This window comes from Callospermophilus lateralis, chromosome 13, assembly GCF_048772815.1.
Source record: "Callospermophilus lateralis isolate mCalLat2 chromosome 13, mCalLat2.hap1, whole genome shotgun sequence".
Lineage (NCBI taxonomy): Eukaryota > Metazoa > Chordata > Mammalia > Rodentia > Sciuridae > Callospermophilus > Callospermophilus lateralis.
Genome location: NC_135317.1, coordinates 54169798 through 54192005, shown reverse-complemented (window position 1 = coordinate 54192005; position 22208 = coordinate 54169798). Strand labels below are relative to the sequence as shown.

Here is a 22208-nt window from a genome sequence, read left to right as displayed (position 1 = left end):
TTAGTTCTCAATAAGTAACATCACTAGACACTCCTTGCTCATGCTAGGTTCTTGACATGCTCTCCTTCTCTATCCACAACCAAGAGCCAATTAATTAAGTCCTGTGGATTCTATCTCCTATGTAATTTCCCAATCTGTTTGCTTCTCTTCATCCCCATTATTATCAAGCCCAAGCCACCACCACCACCACCATCATCACTTGACAACTCTAATAGCTCCCTAATTGATCTTAGATAATCACTATGGTTCTACTCTAATCCATTATCTGTTCTGGGTTGTTATTAAAATGCAAATCTGATCCCATCATTCACCTCTATTTTTAAAAAACATTTTTTTATTTCTTCCCATTAGTAACAGGATAAAATAAAAAGTCTACAAAAAAACTTAAAGGCCATGCCTGTAGGTCTGGCCTTTGCCTATCTCTCCAACCTCATCACATCTCACTCTTTATGATAAATACATAGTTCTTTCTGTTTCCCAAAAGTACCATGCTTTCCTATGTCAGAATCTTCAGTTTTATAGTTGTCTTTAATTGGCAAATTCTCTTAGGAGAGGACCAGATAATTAAATATATTAGGTTTTGTGGGCCAAGAAGACTCACTGACTGAACTACTATAACCCTGACATCCTGACATTGTGGTACAAAAGCAGCCACAGGCAACAGGTCAATGAATAAGAGTATGTTTCTGGGCCATAAAAATAGGTTATGGGCCGGGGCAAAGTTTGTCAATTCCTCTTTTAGAAGACTAATAATCCCTACCCCATCCTTTACACATTTAAGTGTTATTTTCTCACTGAAATTTTTCCTAATCAGAATATGACCATTTATTAAGTGTTCTTATACCACACAGCATATTGCTTTTTTATGAAATCATTGTTGTAATTAATTTGATAGTCATGAAATTCTTCTGTCAATATTCACCTTCCCTGTAAAGATGTAAGCTCCACCAGAATGGAATTCATATCTACTTTGCTATTTTAGTATCAGCACGTGGTAGAGAACATAACACATAGTAGCAATCAATAAATATTTGTTGAAGGAATGAGTCATTAATTTGCTCTCTGACCTTTACTTGGCAAATTTATCTTTCTGAACCTTAGTTCTCCATCTGGAAATTGAGATGATAATAACAGGTTTGCCTCAAGATACATAAGATAATATGCATGAGTACATTTTGTGAACTGTAAAGAAATATAGCAATTTTAAAAGAAATATTAGAAATATGCTTTAGTTGCCTCATAAAGGAGCAAAACTAAGGCCCATGGGCCCAAATGTCTGGCTTGTTCTGACTTGTTCTCTAGCTAAGAATGATCTTTACCTTTTAAAGGGTCTAAAAAAGAAAACAAAACAAAAAACACTATTACAGAAACCTTGTGTGACCTGCAAAGCCTAAAATAATTACTCTTTCTACCTTTATAGGAAGTTTGCTGACTCCTGGCCTAGAACAGGGGCTAGCTAGGCTTAAGTGACTATGTTAACAAGTGAAAGAATGAATGATTATTTGCAGATATACCTGTACTTTAATATTTCAGTGATTAAAAGTGGTACTATTTTCTGACTGCTTTTCATATATGTAATATAGCAATTAAAGCTATAAAATTATCCTACCCCTCCATGCTATGTTTACTTTAAATTAAAAAATAAAAGGGGTTTATGGAGTGCTAAGAGCCACAGCCAAGTAATATGATGCATGGCATTTTTGGTTGAAAGGTGACGCCAGCAAGCCATTGAGATGATATGATTATGTTAAGATTTGCATTCATATGGATATTGGACTCCTGCTGTCCACCAGGGCCTGCTATGGGACTCCTGGAGAGTTCCCATTGGTTGGGGAAGTGCGGTAGGAGGGAATTCTGGAGGAGGACCTTCCTCTTGGGTTCTGAGAGAAGGCCGCGTGTAATCTTCCCGGGCTCGTGTGGGGCATTGGCGGCAGTTTCAAAAAATAAAGTTTGTTCCTGCTTGAGTGGCTCGTGATTTTGTGCCCAGCCAGACTGCGGCAATTGGTGGCCCATGCAGGGGACGCCTGAAGCTTGGAGGTGAGTAAAATTGCTCGCCCCTGAGGGAAGGCGACAGAATGGGTGACCATTTCAAAAAACAATGTGTTCTTGTTTTGATTCATTTTGTTTTTATTTCAAGCTGCCTATCCCTAGAAGTTTCTCAGGCAAACTGGGAAAAATGGTTGGCTCAAGGTTTGAAGTTGTTCGGCCCTGAGAAAGAGAAAATTGATACAACTACTCTTTGTTCCGTTTTTGTTTCATTCTGTTTCGGTTTTGTTTTATGCTATCTTATTGGGTTGTGTTACCTTTATAGTAGATTAGAAACTAGTAAAAAACAAACCGAAAGACTGTTAAGTAAATTGTTAGAGGTCCAGACTATGGTAGAAAACATGTTAGGTCAAGCAAAAGAGAAGGTCTCTCGAACTAGTCAGACAGAGGAAAATTTGAAGAAAGAAAGCTTAGAGGAAAAACAACCATCAGGCGGGGAATTACAACAGGAGGCTGCTACTAACTCCGTTCTATCACCAGAGGGCGTAATTCAACCAACAGCTCCATCTACAGCTGAGCGGCCCTCAACTCCCATAGTTGATGGACGGAATCCTGAGGCAGGACCCCAAAGATTAGCATGCCCTGTACTTGAGCAGGCAGGAGGGCAACAAATTCACCGTGCTTTAGATTTCAAAACAGTGAAGCAATTAAAGGAGGCTGTAACAACCTATGGGCCGCAAGCACCCTTCACCATAAGTATGGTCAAATCTATTACCAACCTGGACATGACACCAGCAGATTGGGCTAACATGTGTCGATCTGTGCTAAATGGAGGACAATATTTGTTATGGAAGGTTGCCAATGAGGAATTTTGCACGGAGAAAGCTAGGCGAAATGCAGCAGCTGGTTACCCTCAAAGAAATCTAGAAATGTTGTTAGGAAAGGGACCTTATGAGGATCAACGGCAACAAATTGAATATGATCCTGGTGTATACGCACAAATTGCTGTAGATGCGGTTAGGGCATGGAAAACTTTACAGGGGCATGGAGATTTACAAGGACAATTATCTAAGGTAATACAAGGAACTAATGAACCTTACGCTGAATTTGTAGATAGGCTTATTCAAACAGCTTCTAGAATATTTGGGGACACAGAACAGGCAATGCCATTTATAAAACAACTGGCTTATGACCAAGCAAATTGTTGCTGCAGAGAGGTCATTAGACCATGGAGACATGAGGATTTAAGCACATATATTAAATTATGTAGAGACATTAATGAACAAGGGCAAGTCTTGGCAGCAGTACAACAGGCTTTAGATGCCAGGCCAAAAACATGCTATAATTGTGATCAAACAGGACATTTTAAAAGGAGTTGCCCCATAGAAGGAGGGTTTAACAAAGCTAGGTATCAAAGGAATAGAATACCGGGTATTTGCCCACGATGCCATAGAGGGAGACATTGGGCTAATGAATGCCGTTCTCAAACCACCATAGAGGGTATTCCGTTATCAAAAAACGGACAAGGACCAAGTGTTTACCCACGATATCGTGGAGAAAGGCATCAGGCTCCATTGCCAAAAAACGGACTGGAGGGCCCAATGCTCCGGGGCCCCAAACCACAAATATACAGGGCAATGGAGGAACCCAGCAGCACCATCAAGGTAGTGCCCAGGACACATTATCCATTAAATTCCTCATCAGACAAACAAGAGGGAGTGCAGGGTTGGACATCTGCGCCTCTGCCAGAGCAGTACTAACTCCAGAGATGGGAGTTCAAATCATTCCCACAGGAGTAAAAGGACCTCTTCCCCAAGGAACAGTAGGCTTATTATTGGGACGCAGTTCTTCTACACTAAAAGGACTTATGATAAGTCCCAGGGTAATTGATCCCGATTATGAAGGTGAAATAAAAATTATAGCTAGTTCTCCAAGAGGTATATCAGTAATTTCACCAGGAGATAGAATAGCACAGTTATTAATAGTACCCAGCCTACATGATAAATTTTCCAGTCGTGCTGTAGAAAGAGGTACCAGGGGATTAGGCTCCACAGGTGTAGATTGGGCTATGCTGTCTTTAAATTTAGATTCTCGCCCCATGCTAAAACTAAATATTCAAGGACATGAATTTAATGGGCTACTGGACCCAGGTGCTGACGTTAGCATCATATCTCATCAAGAATGGCCAAAACATTGGCCATTACAACAAGCCACTCAAACGCTTCGAGGCCTAGGAGTGGCGACTAATCTCCATAGAAGTGCAATGGTATTAGATTGGAAGGAACCTGAAGGATGTGAAGGAACTATACAGCCCTATGTATTGGATCATTTTCCTATACATTTATGGGGACGAGATGTCCTAGATCAATTAGGTTTGACATTAACAAATAACATCAGTCCTAACACACCCACTACTAGGGCTAGACAAGGTTTTAGGAAAGAAAAAAGATTAGGAGAACAAGAACAAGGTATAGCAGCACCAATTCAAATAGATCAAGGAATAAATAGACATGGATTGGGTTTTCAGAAAGGGCCACTGAGACAATCAAAATTACTTGGAAATCAGAAAGACCAGTGTGGGTTCCTCAGTGGCCCCTGACTAAAGAAAAGATACAAGTAGCCCATGACCTGGTCAAACAACAATTAGCGGAGGGACATACACAATCTTCTGTATCTCCCCATAATACTCCCATTTTTGTCATTAAAAAGAAATCTGGTAAATGGAGATTATTACAAGATTTAAGAGCCATTAATAATGAGATGGTTATTATGGGACCTGCTCAATCAGGGATTCCCCAATTGTCTGCTTTACCAAAAACCTGGTATGTTTTAGCTATAGATATTAAAGATTGTTTTTTTTTCAATTCCAATTCATCCTGAGGATAGTCCACATTTTGCATTTACTATCCCTGCACTAAATCATGAAGGTCCTGATCAGAGATATGAATGGAAAGTACTCCCTCAAGGGATGGCTAATAGTCCAACTATGTGTCAAATTTATGTTAACAAAGCAATCCAGCCACTTAGAAATCAAAATCCTGAACTACAAATATTTCACCATATGGATGATGTGTTATTGGCACATAAAGATAAAAACACATTGCTGGAATGTTATGCCACACTTACAAATTTATTAAAAAATTATAATTTAGAGATAGCAATAGATAAAGTACAATTAAATCTTCCAATTAATTATTTAGGAGTTCTATTATCCTCAACCATGGTCAGTCCACCAAAAATTCAAATACGAGTAGATCAACTCAAATCATTTAACGACTTTCAAAAGTTATTGGGAGACATAAATTGGATAAGGCCTTATCTAGGCATACCAACAGGAGAGCTAGGACCTTTATTTGATATCCTAAAAGGTCCATTAGATCCAAATTCACCCCGCATGTTAACGCCTGAAGCAAGAAAGGCATTAAAAATCATTGAAACATATATGGAAAATATGCATTTGGATAGAATTGATATAACTTTGCCTTTATTATTTATTGTACTACCAACAAAAAATATTCCTACAGGAGTATTTTGGCAAGAAGGTCCATTATTGTGGATACATTTATCTTATTCTCCTAATACTATTTTTACTAGATATCCTGAGGCTGTAGGACAATTAATACTCAAAGGAATAAAAGCAGCAAAGGGAGTGTTTGGGATTTCTCCCAATAAAATTATCACTCCATATACTATAAATCAAATTGATGAGTTAGCTAATGAGTTAAATACTTGGGCAATAATCATGTGTAAATCTAATGTTTCATTTGATAATCACTTACCATCTAATCCTTTGTTGTCTTTTTGGTCTAAGCATCCTGCAGTTTTTCCAAAAATGACAAGAAAAACCCCTATCATGAATGCTCCAAATATATTCACTGATGGGTCAAATAATGGTACAGCAGCAGTAGTTACCCCTGATCAAACTTTTACATTTTTAGTACCCAAACAATCAGCTCAAAAGGTAGAGCTTAATGCAGTATTACAAGCTTTTATGATGTTTAAAGATTCTGTATTTAATTTATTTTCTGATAGTCAGTATGTAGTTAATGCTATAGTATCCCTTGAAGATGCTGGTAGGATTTCCCCTTCTTCTACTGTTTTCTCTTTGTTTTCCACTATACAAAGTCTAATCTGGGACAGAAAAGATCCATTCTTTATAGGACATATCAGGGCACATACAGGATTGCCTGGAGCCCTTAGTTTGGGCAATGAATTAGCAGATAAATCTACACATGACATACATATTTTCTCCACAATAGAAGAAGCTATAAACTTTTATAAAAGGTTCCATGTCAATGCTAATACTTTACAAAAGCATTTTAAAATAACTAAAGAACAAGCCAGACATATAATAAAGCAATGTCAAAATTGTGTGACATTTTTACCACAGGTTAATCTTGGAGTCAATCCTAGAGGACTGATACCTAACCATATTTGGCAGATGGACGTCACACACTTGACAGAATTTGGAAAATTAAAATATTTACATGTTACAGTTGATACTTCTTCCGGATTTTTGATGGGCTCCCTTCATGCCAGAGAAAAAACTAAAGATGCTATAGCTCATTGCTTACAAAATTTTGCCACTGTGGGCGTTCCTAAACAGTTAAAAACAGATAATGGTCCTGGTTATGCTTCTTCCTCTTTTAAACAATTTTGCTCATCATTTGGCATTACTCACATAACAGGAATTCCATACAATCCACAGGGACAAGGCATAGTTGAAAGAGCTCATCAAACTATTAAAATGTACTTATTAAAACAAAAGGAGGGAATTGGAAAGGGGTATATATCCCCCAAAGATAAACTTAAAATAACCCTTTTTACTCTAAACTTTTTAAATTTGGATTCATCAGGGCTTAGTGCTGCGGAAAGACATTTGTATCCAAAAAATGTACATAAGCCTAAGGTACTTTGGAAGGATATTCTAATAGGACAATGGAAAGGTCCTGACCCAGTGATTGTCTAGAGTCGGGGCTCTGTTTGTGTGTTTCCACAAGGAGAGCAGCAGCCGATTTGGATTCCAGAGAGATTAACCAAAACAATTTCTACAGACCAAAAAGAAGATGATTTGACTCAAATCCATAACAGCTGATATCCAGAACTCCAGCTTGGCTATTCTTACATCTGTGACAGTGATTAACCAGGATGCTTTTTTCAATATCTATTTTATTATTGCTTTTTCCCACATCATAAAGTTCTATTTTATTTTTGAGCTCATACAGACCTAGGTTAATGTTTTTCTGATCAGTTTTATTTTTTGACTGTGGAGTTTTTAAACATTGAATGGAGATTTCACCTAGGTAAAGCTACAAGGCCTTTCCTATTGTCTTATGTGTTGTATGTTACTTGTGCACATTTCTGTTTTGTGTTGTATGTCTGTATGTGCATATGTCCATATATCACATATGAGGAGCACTCATGAATAAATGGATCCGAATTTTTTTTTATTATTCACGTAATTTTAATGGTTTAATTTAAATTGGGTAAACAGCTGCTAAGGATTGTTTTAATATGTGTACAAATAAGTAGGTTAACAGATCCGTTTTTTTTTTTTTTTTACTTTCACCTTTCCTTTTCATTATATTTAATAATTCTGTTCAGGATAATGTAAATTGTTCTGAAAATTGTTTTCTTAGTACCTGTTGAAATGTTACATATTTTTTTTTTTAGCATCATTGTCAGAATTCCTATTTTCATCCCAATGCCGGTGAAGACAAAGATGAAACCAAACTACAACTTCTTCGATAATTATCACAACAAACTGTATAAACTGATACATCAATGAATAATAACTCAACAAGTAATGCTCAATCAATGAGTCGATTTATTTTGGGAGGAAATGGACATATTGATAGATTCCTCCGCTTTGAACTGCTTACAAAACTTGCCTGGACTATGTATCACTTGTATGCACTGTGATCTATCTGTTGATGCAGCGAATTATGGCAATGCTGGCGTATCTTTGCTGATGTGTCACCAGTGATGCAATTTTTCCTAGAAGTCATCAATTGACTTGGTGTCGTGGCATTTCTGTATACTCCTCCCTTCTAACTAGTGATGGTCTAATTTTGGGGGCCAACAGAGGTGAGGCAAAGAACCTCACCTCCCCACTGGTGCACAGGCCTATCCACATGTATGGCTATATGCTGGACCGGTAGTCAGTGACAGGTATGATCCAATTGCAGTGGTATCAACCAAGACAGGAGGCTGACGCCTAAAGGTCAGTTCATCCAATGACGGGTAAGAACCATATGTTGAATTGGACAAACCTAACAGGCACAGTCCCTAGCCACATTGCTTGTTGCTTAATTAAACAGAAGGGGGGAGATGCTAAGAGCCACAGCCAAGTAATATGATGCATGGCATTTTTGGTTGAAAGGTGATGCCAGCAAGCCATTGAGATGATATGATTATGTTAAGATTTGCATTCATATGGATATTGGACTCCTGCTGTCCACCTAGGGCTGCTATGGGACTCCTGGAGAGTTCCCATTGGTTGGGGAAGTGCGGTAGGAGGGAATTCTGGAGGAGGACCTTACTCTTGGGTTCTGGGAAAACGCCGCGTGTAATCTTCCTGGGCTCGTGTGGGGCATTGGCGGCAGTTTCAAAAAATAAAGTTTGTTCCTGCTTGAGTGGCTCGTGATTTTGTGCCCAGCCAGACTGTGGCAATGGAGTGGGTAGGATAATTTTCTCTAAATTATATCAACTATTTTTGAAAGACAGAAGGCATGGTGTGGCTGGGGGGATGGGGTAGGGATGGAGAGCTGGATACCAAGAAAATGATCTTTACTAGAAGGCTGACTACTGTTGTTATTTGATTGTTGTATAAAAGTCCAAATCTGCAGAAACCAACTTATTGTTGGCTATGCAATATTCAGATTTTTATTCTTGAGAAATCATGTATCACACAGAAATTAGAAATGGTATCATAAAACACAATAAGGATCTGTGTTTGCTATCAAAAACAAAAGAAAGCAAACATAAAACTCCAATACTGTCCAAAAAAAAAAAAAAAAAAGAAGTTTGGGGTCAAAAGATCAAGATCCAAGTTTGAAGTCTGTGACTTTAAGTATATCCATTAATCTGTTTGAGCTGTTTTTTTTTTTTTTTCCACCCAGAAAAAGAAGAAAATAATTGCTGATGACATTTACTGGTGGCTATTATGAGTCAGATGCTTTACTCAAATTTTTTACCAAAGTGGGCATTCTTAGCATCAATTCAGAGTTGAAAACACAGACCCTCTGATAGATTGAGTGACTTGCCTAAAGTAACACCACTAGAAAGAAGCAAAGGGTTTAGAGTCAAATCCTGATTCTAGTACTATGAACACAACCTCTCATAAAATATTTAACGTCTTTAGGACTACTACATGCTTTATCTTATAAAAAGCATACAAAACTTAATTTTTAGAAGAAGCGTTTTGAATTTTCTCCATAATACAATATTACCAACTCAGGCTTTAAAGGCTATTTTCTCCACTATTCTATATTAAATCTAATTCTAGGTATATAGAGAATAGTCAGAAGGAAATGTTTCTTCTTCTCTATAAGAGCAACTTAAATCGAGGGAGCATAAATACACAGAAGTATTAGATTTTGAGTCATATTTCAAAATTCCCCCCTGTGTGAATCAAACACATCCAAAATATGGCACATCAGATACTATTAAGCTTTTATTACCTCTGCTTCATTGTCTCATGTACTATCCCATGCTGGACACACTGTTCCTCCAATTCATTATTTCTTCTCTGTAACTTTTCTAGTTTGTCGTATGTATATTTTTTTTCTTGACTGAGTTGAGCTATTTCAGATCTAAAGAGGTAAAATCACAGAAATAATAAATGTTCTTAAAAAATAAAGCATTTTTTATTGTATAATCTTAACATTATCTTAAAATTCATACTTTAGCATAACTTTGTAATTAAAATTATTTGACGTAAAATAAAATACTTCAGAAATTTCAAAATGCTAGTGGGGAATATATGCGTTGTAAAGACTCAAGTCTCTACAGAAATTATATAACTTACTCCAATAAAATGGCTTCTCTAAGGAATAAGAAAAAGTGATAATAATCAACTCTCTTTATAAAAAGACTAGAATTTGGGGTTAGGGTTGTAACTCAGAGGTAGACCACTTGCCTGTGAGGCACTGGTTCTATCCTCAGCAACCACATAAAAATAAATAAAATAAAAGTATTGTGTCCATCTACAAATAAAATATATTTTTTAAAAAGACTAGAATTCATCAAACAAATATTTCTTGAGTGCTTCCTGTAGACCCGCTATCAAGCTGTTCCAGAAGTAATCCCATACCTCATTTCCATAAAAGTTTATTTTAGTTAACATAGCCAATTTAATGGTATATGGTTAAAAATCAACTAGTTCTGCAATGGCTAATTTTATGTATGAACTAGACTGTACCATAGTATTGAGATATATGGTCAAACATTATTCTGGATATTTTTTGTGAAGGTATTTTGTGGATGAGATTCATTTAAATCAGTGGGCTTTGAATAAAGCAGATTATTCTCCATAATGTGGAAAGGACTCCTCCAAAGACTGACTTGTCAGGAGCAAGAGAATTCTGCCAGCAGATGGCATCTAGACGTGAACCACATCTCTTCCTGGGCTCCCCATCCTGCCTGTCTATCCTGAAGATTGCAATCTTACCTAGCCTCCATAAACTATGGTAGCAACAAATTTCTTAAATCAATCAACCTTTTTTTTCCCCCCTATCATTTAGATTGACTTAGAGTTAGATTGATCTGTTGATTGTTAGATTGATCAACAGATATCTTGTGGGTTCCATTTTTCTAAAGAACCCTAATTAATACAAGTTCTAAGTGGCCTAATAATGAGAAACAGCAGTCTCCTGCCCCGAGACCTCTCAATCAAACTAAGCAGTGATGAATACTATTAGTTTTTGTAAAGCTCTTTTTTTCCCCTGGTGTTTATCTCTATATTTGTAGGTGTGTTCATTCCATAACTCTTGTTTTATCAGTAAAGAAAAAATTCTAGTGACCTATGACAAATGAAGATGAGACTCTTTATATGCCTCCTTCCCAGCTTCCAATGCAATTACCAGGATTTCAGTAATAATATCAGTATTAACATTATAAAAACTACTTAAATATTGGTCTTTGCATTCCAATATAGTATATTATGATTACAAGTACACTTGTGTACAGTTGTTTTCTCCAAACCAGTGTACTTTTAGAAAAAGCTGATTGAGTGTCAAGCCATCTTTCCCCATAGGAGACTCCCAAACATTAATTAATATATCATTCTTTTCACTATTGACATTTTATTTCTCAACAGAAAGAACTTCGAGTTTCTTGCTCTTGTGTGAAACCTTGACTTCTGTGGTTTGGGAACTGGGTGAAAATTGGGGTGAAGATTTTTCTCTTTCAGAATGCATACCTTTTCTGAATCCCTCTATTCTAACTTCAGCGCCCTATTATAATCAGAGCTCTTGGGCTTAATCTTTTCAAAGAGGAAAATCCTAGTTTTCTGTGTGGAGGAGGGGCAGTCACCTGGCTGCACAGGGTGGAGGTGGAATTGTCAATTTTGGTATCTTCCAAGTTTTTCTGAAATTGAGAGCAGATCACTTTATTTTGTACACAGGGATCCCCTTTGTAAAGACTTTAGATTCACCTTTCTCCACTGCACTAAATCAGGTACAATAATCCCAATTTCCTTTCTGCTTTAAAGAATTTCATTGGGATCACAGATATATCATCCGTTGATAACTGATGTACTTCTGGAAATATGCTGTTTTTAGCATCTTAGATGATGATCTCAAGTCTCAAACTTTGAAGATCAAAAAGACATATATTCAAGGAAAATTATATCCCTGTCCTCATTTTATTAAATTTTAAGTCACTACCCACTGCCACCATCTTCTCACACCTGCTAGGTGGCACCTTATCAGTTAGAACTGGAACTTTAAAATTCTTATATATTATAATATTTGTACTTTCCAGGTTAACAATTAGTTTGTTTCCTGAAGTTTACAGACTTTTGGTGCAAAATTAATTTCTTCCAAAGGAAGGATTCCTCCATTAGGTGAAATAGTCTTTTTTTTTTTTTTTTTCTGGTTGGGAAAGGATTTGGATTTACTAAGGGACACCTTATCTCAGATTGTTCATTTCACATGTATGGAACAATCTCTCACTTTTAATTCACCTCATCCTCACTTTGCTTTCATCATGGTTCAAATGTCAGCTCAAAGGAAATTTGCCCAGATTAATACCTTCCAGTTCTCAATAAGTCAGCATATTTTTTGAGATTATCTTTAGGCTTCATGCATATGTTAGCTTGTAATTTATCCTTTTGAATTGTGCTGTATACCTCACCTTTCTTACTAGATTATAGATGAGACCATGGATTATCTCATTTTCAAGCTCAGATCAAGTACTCATCTACATTTGCTTTTCCAGATAAAAATTTACTCATATTTTAAATAGTCTAAATGAGTTAATAACAACTTATTTTTCTCCTTTCAAAATCACATATGATATAAAAGAATCTAGAAGGCAGTTTTAATTTAGTACTTCTTCCAAAATTAGTATATTCTATCATTTCATAAAATAAATTTCAAAAGGAAAAAACATCTTTAACCAGATCAAAAAAGGCATAGAAGAACAATCTATTCTCAGGTGCTTTTCGAGCAAAAAGGCACTTTTTAAAAGAAGAAAATAACAACAACAAAATATTTTACAATATAAAATATGAAGTTTTTACAAATAAAAATCATATATTTGAAAAATGTATGTTGGTGTGAGAATATTTATTGTAACATTATTCCTAGAAAAAAGTCTTGCTCTACAACCCAATATCTGGAAACTTATCAATAATATTTGGAAATCTATCAATAGATTGATTATAGTACTTAAATAAGGTGCTAACCTCACTCTAACAAAATTAAAATTCAGGAAAGTACAAGGAATATGAAAAATATTTACAGAAGAAAAAACATAAATAGTCAACAAATATTTATAAAATATTCACTTTTATTTTTATTCAAAGAAATTCATAATAAAACCAGATACTACTATAGAAAATTTATTATATGACTATACCAGATAGTGAAATTCATTCTTTACTTTAGTGATCTCAATTAATCTATAAGGTAATTGTTCATTTCCTTTTCTCCATGTGGTATATACAAAATTTAATGATTTGCCTAAGGTTACCCAAATGGCAAAGAGCCAGACTCACATACAAATAATAGTCTATCCAACTCTAAAGGGGTAGGTAGTTCTACCCACTGTGCTATATTGCCTCTCACTCTCTTTTCTTTTTTTTTCATCTCTCATTTTTTAATGTCACATACTCAGATGGGTTATATATATGCTGAGGAGAATTTAGTGTAATATTTAAGCAAAGTAACATATACTGAAAGGATTCATAGTCTTTGGACTAGCAATCCCTTTTAAGCATCTCTACTGAGGGAATCATCAAAAATTCAGATTTATGTACAAAGTTATTGTCACATTATTATTCAGAATAGCTAAAAATTGGAAACATCTTAAATGTCTAATGAATTATTATGCATACAAATGATTCAATTAAAGTTTTGTTTCCAGAGTATTTACTGATGTAGAAAAATGTTCATTAATGAGATATTAAGTGAAAAGCAGATGCAAAATGTACATGTAGCATAATCTCAATCACAATATAAATGTGTATGCACATAACACATTTACATACACATGGAAAATGATTAAATGGAAATATGTCAAAAGGATATAAAGCATATAATAGTTATTTCTGGCTGCTAATGGCTCAGGAATTTTTTTTCCTTAATTCTTCTTTGTATTTTCCAAATTTCCTACACTGACGGTGTGTTACATAATCACAAAAATAAAAATATTATTTGTAAAGCACATATTTCCATAACATGCTTTGTTATGACAACTTTTTTTCTGCTTTGAATATTTCTTGTATTTTTTCTTTACTTACAATGGTAATTTGCATAGTAATTTCCATTGTTCAATAAAAATTTGGTATATGTGAATGTGCATATCCTTTACCTATGTAGAGCTCATGATATTGACATATAACTACTAAGCTGCAGAGTTCAAAGAGTAAACATACAAGTTTCTATTTTAATTTAGAGATACATTTATGGTGTGATTATCCTAGTCTCATATAAAAGGATAATTGACTCCAGTTCATTTTCATAGAAAATTTAGGTAATTTTTGGCTTTATGGAAGCATAAACTTTCCCTTGCATTTTTACATACCATTTATATTATGTAAGTGCATTTGCATGAAATATAAGATATTTTACTACTATAATTTAGAATACAAGGATAATTGCTTTTAAAAGGAAAATATGACATCTTCATTTTTGATTTTTAGATTCTGGTTTGACTTTTGGTAATAATCAGCAGAAGGCCACTATCAGTCTCCTCCTGCAGAACATAATTTTTGTGGTATCCCAACCTAACATCATCTAAACACGCAAGAGGAAAAAAACAGTTCAACCGGGTGTGTGTTCTTTACTTCAATTAAACTCACACAGTTGGATACCTACTGTTGCCAAAACAGTAATATAATTTATACATTATAGTCCACACAGTAAAACTACACTAAAAGTCATTTAACAATATTTATAACATCATAAAATATAGTGTTAAAATATATGAACTGCAATATGTACCAAAATTATAAAATTTGTTTCTCATCATCAGTGATTAAAACCAGGATCATTGCTCTAGCCTCAATACCCACAACCCTGGTGACAGATTAGAATTCAAATCTTAATGATCAATTTACAATTAACAAGATAGAAGTGAAACAAATTAAACCAACCATTATATATAACGAGACCCCATGGACTCCCATTGTTCCTCTTAATTACAAAACGCAAATCACAAATACACAATGGGCAGTGTTAGACATCAATCCACAAGCTTAGCAACCCAGAAAGTGACAATGACAGAAAAGAAAGAAGACAGGCAAAACCGCGTAGATGCTGGTTCTGTGCCCTCTTCAGTCCTTTTCAGCATGCAAGGGGAGAAAGGCTGAGCCCTAGCACACAGCTGACCTCCAGCATATATCATATTCACTTCAAGGCTGGCAGAGACTCACTCCCAGCCAGCGTCCACCTTTCTGAGCTCTTCCCTGGCCAGGTTTTAATCCGCAATGCAAATCGCACTGTTAACATTTTACTGCTTATTCATCTAAGCGCCTGGGGAGAAGGAACACTTCCTTCACTTGATAAAGAAAGATCACAGTTTTACCAAGATATTTAAATATCTCCCTTTACCTCCTTCAAAAACAACCCCATAACTGTAAGAAGCTCTCGGAGTACTGGGGAATACAGACGGAAGGGGTAGCTAAAGTTTATGTGAGCTTCAACTAAAATCAGCGAGAATGTCTGCCTGGTGCCAATTAAAAGCAAAATGGAATTAATCCTCTTGCCTGATGGTCAAAAACAAGCTATAAAAAATTTACAGAATCAGCATTTCATTTTTAGTTTTAAAATGGGATGTGCCATTCACAAACCCTGGGCTTGCAGACACCACTACGTGCACAGTGTGGAATACACACAGTGCAGAAAGTACCGTGTGTGCAAACCGCTATGGAGGCTTCCAGAGAACAGAAGTAATCCTCACTGTTATAATGCGACTTACTGTCTACTTGGGGGAGAAACCACAGACAACAGACACACACGAAGATACCATTTCAAAACATTTTCACAGAGCAGCCCAGCATGAGGCTAAGCAGAGAGTAAGAGTTTATGGGCACAAGGAGCCCAGGCTTTCAGCTTTTCTAGCGATTTTGCATGAGCTCTTGTTAAAAGATGAGATTTGTGAGTAAAAAAGCTTATTTAAATGGTAGGAATCCATTTGTTTATGGCATTTTGAATAACATAAAACTCAAAAATATTGCTGTAAGGAAAGGAGAGTTAAAAATACGTGTTTTAAATTACTGATCAATACAAAATAAATACACTTACTTTCAGGAAAAAGTTTACCGCAGTACTCTGAGGAAAATTGGGATCAAAATTACCATATGGATTAGATATTTATTGTGGAGACTCAGACTCCACAATGACCAAACTTTATAAACTCTAGGCTTTTTCTCATCTCAAAGTACAGGGAAATTATTTATCAAAGTTTGGAACAGGGTATGCAAAGCATACTCATCAAGGGCTTCTTCAGTTCTTATTACATTTATAATTTTTATTTAAAAAGAAATACTCTGAGCCTTCAAGTTCTGTAGATGGTTTTAAAGCAGAAGGTAACATCAAAATGGAATGTTAAATTTGGCAAGAATGAATTCTTGAAAATGTCATAGTAGGAATCCAGGGAGAAATGAGACTGGATTGATACAAACTTAAGAGCAAACAAACAAACAGACAAACCAAAAATCACAATTTATCCTACTTACTACTTTCTTGTGAAACACACAAAATGCACTTTTTGTAAATTTTGTGAGCACTTGAAATTTTAAAAATACTACATAGCAATTCACCAAGTGTTTACTAACTTTCAGGCCTTATTTTTGAATTAACTTGTAAAGTTACAAACAGGTGACTATTTTAATCCAACAATTTTACCAAACCAGGTGTGAAAGCTTGACCTCTAACACAACCAGATCCACTTTTTACTAATGCTGCTTGGCTCTTAAAAAGGGTTTTACTATGATTCTGGCATTATATCTGTCAGAAAAGGTACTCAGAACTTCCCTGGCAAGGGTAAGAGCTACTGAAATGTTACCCGATTTGACTTAACAGTCTAGACCCTTAAAACAATGCCACCAGTGACACAATAGCAGCTAGTGTGTATTGCCACATGCCAAGCCTTCCTTATCTGTAGATTCTGCATCCACAAATTCAACCAACCACAGACCAGAATGTTGGGTCTGTCCTAAAGACACAATTTCCTTGTCATTATTTTCTAGACAATACAGTGTAATAATTATTTACATAGCATTACATTTATATATTATGTATTAGGCATTGCAAGTATTATACAGATGAATTAAAGCATACTGAAGAGGGCCACATCTCTCTCTTTTATACTTTGAATCAGCTCTATAATATTTGCAATACCTCAGAGACGAGTATTTGCCTTCCATGTGTGAGGCTCTGGGTTTGATCCCCAGTAATGAAAAAACACGTGTGTGTGTGTGTGTGTGTGTGTGTGTGTGTGTCTGTGTGATTTGCATGTTAACAGTGTGATTTGCATGTTAACAGTGTGATTTGCATGTGTGTGTATGTATGTAAGTATATGGGAGAATGCTATGTGGGTTGTATACAAATACTATGCCTTTTTATATAAGGGACTTGAGCATCTGCAGATATTGGTATCTAAAGGGGTCCTGAAACCAATCCCCCTTGGATACTGAGGGATGACAGTATATGCAAGTATGTTTGCTTTTGTATATATATTGTCTGAATTCCCACAACAATCCTGCAACATGATTTTGGAAATGTTTTTACAGACAGAGAAACTGAGCTTTGGGGAGATTTGGCAACATATTCAAGGTTGCACAGCTAAGTGACAAACTAAGACTCAAATCTAGTTCTTTCTGAATCCCAAATTGTTCTTTTTTGCACCCTGCTTGCCATCCACAAAAGAGTAGGTAGATATCAGAAATCATATCAGGGTATGGGGGTAAAAACGCACCTATTTGTTTCATTCATTCATTCATATGTTTTGGGTGCCACCTATGTGTCAGATACAGAGGAAAACACTTTAGGTCAGGAGCTGAAAGAAAAAAGAGGAGTGGAGAAGTGCCAAGGTTTAAATTCACTAGACTTGTAGAGGGTAAATTAATCTAGAGGAGGAAAAATAGGACCCACAGGCACAGAGTACAGGTTAACCTTGGCTGGAAGAGTAGCAATTCTCCATGAAAATTTAAAGGTCATCTTTTCCTTCTAATCTTCCCCATCACCACTGTGGTCTGAATTTTCTTTCTTTTTCTTTTCTTTTTTTTTAATATATATACTTTTTTAGTTTTAGGTGGACACAATACATTTATTTTATTTTTATGTAGTGCTGAGGACCAAACCCAGTGCCTCACACATGCCAGGCGAGCACTCTATCACTGAGCCCCAGCTCCAGCCCCTTTCTTTTCTTTTTTTCTTTTTTTCCTAAGAGATAGGGCCTTACTATGTTGCCCAGGCTGGTCTCAAATTCCTGGGCTCAAGTAACTCTCTTGTCTTAGCCTCTGGAGTAGGTAGAACTATAGTGGAGAACCACCACATCCACTGAATCTGAGGTTTCTTAAGTACTAGATGTAAAATATTATAATTATTGTAATATAGACTTTAGAACCAGAAAGATCTAGGTTAGAACTTTATTTCTCCCATTTACCAGTTACACAGTTTTGGTCTCCTTATCTATAAAAAAAGATAATAATTCCTATCTCAAGCTGTTGTGAGAATTAAATAATGTACATGAAGCACCTTTGTCTTTTCAATTTCCCTAATTATTTGACCTAAAGATAGGTTTTTTGTGTGTGTTTGTGCAAAATTATAGAATAGATTAAAATTTGTTAGCTGTATCAACATAAGATTTTTAAACTGCTTGATTTATCTGCATTCTTTATTAGAATAATTACTATCTTAAGCTTTGTTTTCTGAAATTTCATACTAAACTTTAAAAAAGTCAGATAATAATATGTATACAAAATAATGGAAAACATTAAAGTGTTTATATGAACAATTAAGAAAAAACATACAAAAATATTTTCACAGAAAACTTATATCAACAGATAACTAATTTTAATATTAGATTATAATAGTAGGAATGCTGTTTTTTTTTAAGAAAAATTACAGTAATCAAACAAACAGTGCTCTGAAAATATTATACAACATTACCTACCTGCTTTTTTGAGAGATTTGTTCCAGTTTCTTGGCTAATGTACAGCATTCTTCCTTTAACTTTGTCAAAAATGTATTCTGGGAGGTCAGCAATGAATACTGTTCATTTTCTAGAAATAACAATAAATCCCCAACAACATAAGATATTTATAGTTGTAGCTCTGCAGGGCTTTCCATATGTAGAGTGGTAAAGTGTGTTAGCTCACCACTTATTTCCTAGAAGTCACTAGAATACTTTCAATGTCCTAAATTAAAGAACCTGTCAACTGGTAAGACACTAAATCTTGTGAGACATTTATTTTCATAATAAAATTATATACCAGTAACATTTTGATCATATCAGCTTAGAGTAACATTTCAGCATGTTCATAAATTGTCAAATACCTCAAGTGGAGTCATAGATGCTTATATCTTTGTAATATGCAAGATATTATATTTTTATTTTGACAATGCTACCACAAACAGTGTCAAAATTCTCACAACCAGATAATTCAAAACTAAAATCGAGGAATTCTCTTTTACACTGAAACTCGTGCTTTATGTTTCGCATTTATGCACATAGTTTACTACTCACACCCTCCCCCTTGAATCTTGGATATACTTCTCCTAATTATGAAGGTAAACTATGTGATTTTCCTTAGAATGTTGATCTTATTGTCAGCAGTATGTGCTTCCATGAAGATTTGGTCAAAGAAATTGAGTATGCAAAATAAATGGAAGTGTTTTAAAGGTGGTTTTAACAGCTTAAAAACTCTTATCTAATGCTCAATTTCTGCCCAAGACTCTTTAATCACTAGGAGCCTGCTAGCAGTAGGGGTCAACAATAATTTATCCTATAATTTCCTCTGTGTTTTTAGTGACATGATTTACATGAATCTGGTGAATTTTCATTTCTTCTGGCCAAATGTGGTGAAAAGAAAATCTCTACTGAAAGTGCTGAAGGGAATTTTGTGAGTCAATATGACATTTACCTCTTTATAAGTAAATAAATTTAATAATTTTATAAGTTTAATAAAGTTAATGAAGTTAATAAATTTCATGATAGTGGTTTTCCACCTATGAGACAGGAAATAATTTTGTACCGTGTCATCAAATACAATATACATTAAATCCTGTGAAAATTACCTCTAAGTGTAAGTTGTGATAGATCCTTTATTCCTTTTTAATTTTAGCTAATGATTGGCAAAAAGCATATAGCACACAAAGCAAAATAAATCAAGGCACTAAAATTAAGCAACATTTTTCTGGAAGAGACAGGATCAATTAAACTTTTGTTTTAATAGTACAATCAGCGTGGAGTATGTGGTGTGGAATTATAATGACTGACACTGTCTTGTTTTGACTAACACTGTCTGTGAACACACAACTCAAAAGTGAAAGGAACTACATAATGCTCCAACTGAACAAATCAAACTGCCTATTTTCAAAGTGCATTTTACTTTCAAATTAAAGGTAAAGAGTTACTGGCCAACTCAGTTTGCAGAATAGTGCCAATGTGATGAAAGATGGCAATTTTTAGCCAAGCTGCCAGCTGTGGTCAATGCCTTGTATTAGTGAATTTTAACAGCAGTTGTGAGAACTTGAAGAATGCAAAGGATTAAACATCACTCTAGATTGGATTGGGGGAGGTGGGGAAATCATACAAATGCTAAAAATGTTCGAAGCTGCAAAGATTAAATAAAGGAACATATCAATTTGGAGCCACTGAATTACATCCAGCTGCGACAGTGAATTAAGAACCGATTAATGGCTAAAGCTTTTCTCCAGTTTGGATGCTGAAGCAAACTCATTAGGCTTTTAGAGTAGCTATAATGTGTGTACTGTGGGAACTGTTCAATGCTATTCAGGAGACTCTAACTGTAAGCTCAGAGCATTTCCCGCAGAGCTTCTGATGCTATTTTCTTTATATAACATGTGTGCCTGAAAACCCAGCCAAAAACAAGCCCTTTGTTTTTCTACTTTGTTGTGGTCTCTCTCAGCTTTACGTTTCTTGAACACAGGTAAATAAACTCATAATCCAGATGGTGCAACAGATGTGAGAGCAGCACTCTGAAATCAACAGACAGTGGGCAATACTTTCCATTTTCTCTTTTAAACGCTAACTAATATGTAATTCGGAATCTCCGGTGTAGTTAGCATCTGCTCCCTTCGGCCAGCCAAAGGTTACAGGTGTTCCTGATGTCATTTCACAGTAAGGCGTGGGCCTGGCTTGTGAGCGAGTGCCCAGGCTCTAATCTTTCCTTACCACCTACCAGTTTTGTCATGCTGGGCCTCCATTTGCTGTATCTTCTGTGTCAGCTCCTGCTCTCTTTGCTGGGCCTGAAGGGCTTGGGCCTTTGCTTCGTTGCTGAAGCTCTGCTGAATGCTATCTTTTTCCAGTCTGCAAAACAGAAAGGAGACATACAGAAATGTAATTTGCAGATCAACAGACCTCCATCACTCCCCTATGGACCATAGAGAGCCCATAGGTAGTAAATTGTGAAGCATAAGAGGACAACAGAACCCCTACCCCAGAAGGGGGGCAATTCAAAAGGACCTATCATACAATATGAATACACACCATAACTCCATCTGCACAAAAGGACACAGTTCTAAAAATTAAAATAAAATGATAAATGAATAAAGATATTGTATAACTGTAACTTTAAAGTACACATACCTTTTTTCCCCCTCTTTTGTAACATTCTCACTTGCACTGTCAATTAATCTTTTATCCTCTGAATGATCAGTATTTCCTGAAGATCTTGGAATTCTAGCAACAGTAATGACTAAATTTTTAGTTTGAGAAAAACTTAAAAATTTGTTTTTCTTTTTTTCTTTTTTTTTAAATTGTATCACTGGATTGAATCCAGGGGTGCTTTACCAATGATGTACATTCCAGTATTTTTTATTTATTTTGAGACAGAGTATCTCACCAAGTTGCCCAGGCTGGCCTTGGACTTGTAATCCTCCTGCCTTAGCCTCCCAAATTGCTGGGATTACAGGCGAATGCTACCATGCTTGACAATCAAAATCTTAATTCTTAAAATTAAGCTTTGTAGGCCACTTCTGGTTTTCCTCCAAAACTTAAAATGGAATTTCAAATATAATACAGGAGACTATCTAGAGGCCAGTAAATGATTCTATGGCACTGCATGCATGTTTTCGTTAAATATTTTCACACATCAGGCTGTATAATGTGAATATAAATATGAATATGAAAATGAATAACTTTCCTCAGCACTTCATAATAAAATTTATTTTGGGTCACACTGAAAGAAACTCCAGGATGAAAAGCTTCTATAGTCAAAGATAATATCCCATCCCACTGTGATAGGATATTGACCTGTCCTACTAGGTCAACATGCAATTACACTGGCTCTTAAATAAAGAAACTTC

At 35.6% G+C, this 22208-nt stretch overlaps 1 protein-coding gene across 5 annotated transcripts in view; it reads right to left on the bottom strand.

The window, feature by feature from the left end:
* Sdccag8 (SHH signaling and ciliogenesis regulator SDCCAG8) overlaps positions 1–22208 on the bottom strand; it is a 233922-nt gene that overhangs the window by 71983 nt on the left and 139731 nt on the right. For 4 of the 5 annotated variants that reach the window (XM_076832046.1, XM_076832047.1, XM_076832049.1 and 1 more), the window contains 3 exons: positions 21083–21210; positions 18832–18940; positions 9669–9800 (listed from right to left, as the gene is read on the bottom strand). In XM_076832046.1, coding sequence (XP_076688161.1) covers positions 9669–9800; positions 18832–18940; positions 21083–21210 — 369 coding nt within the window. Of the gene's footprint in view, positions 1–9668; positions 9801–17682; positions 17713–18831; positions 18941–21082; positions 21211–22208 lie in introns of those variants that run through there. The other variant, XM_076832048.1, reaches the window with a different exon arrangement.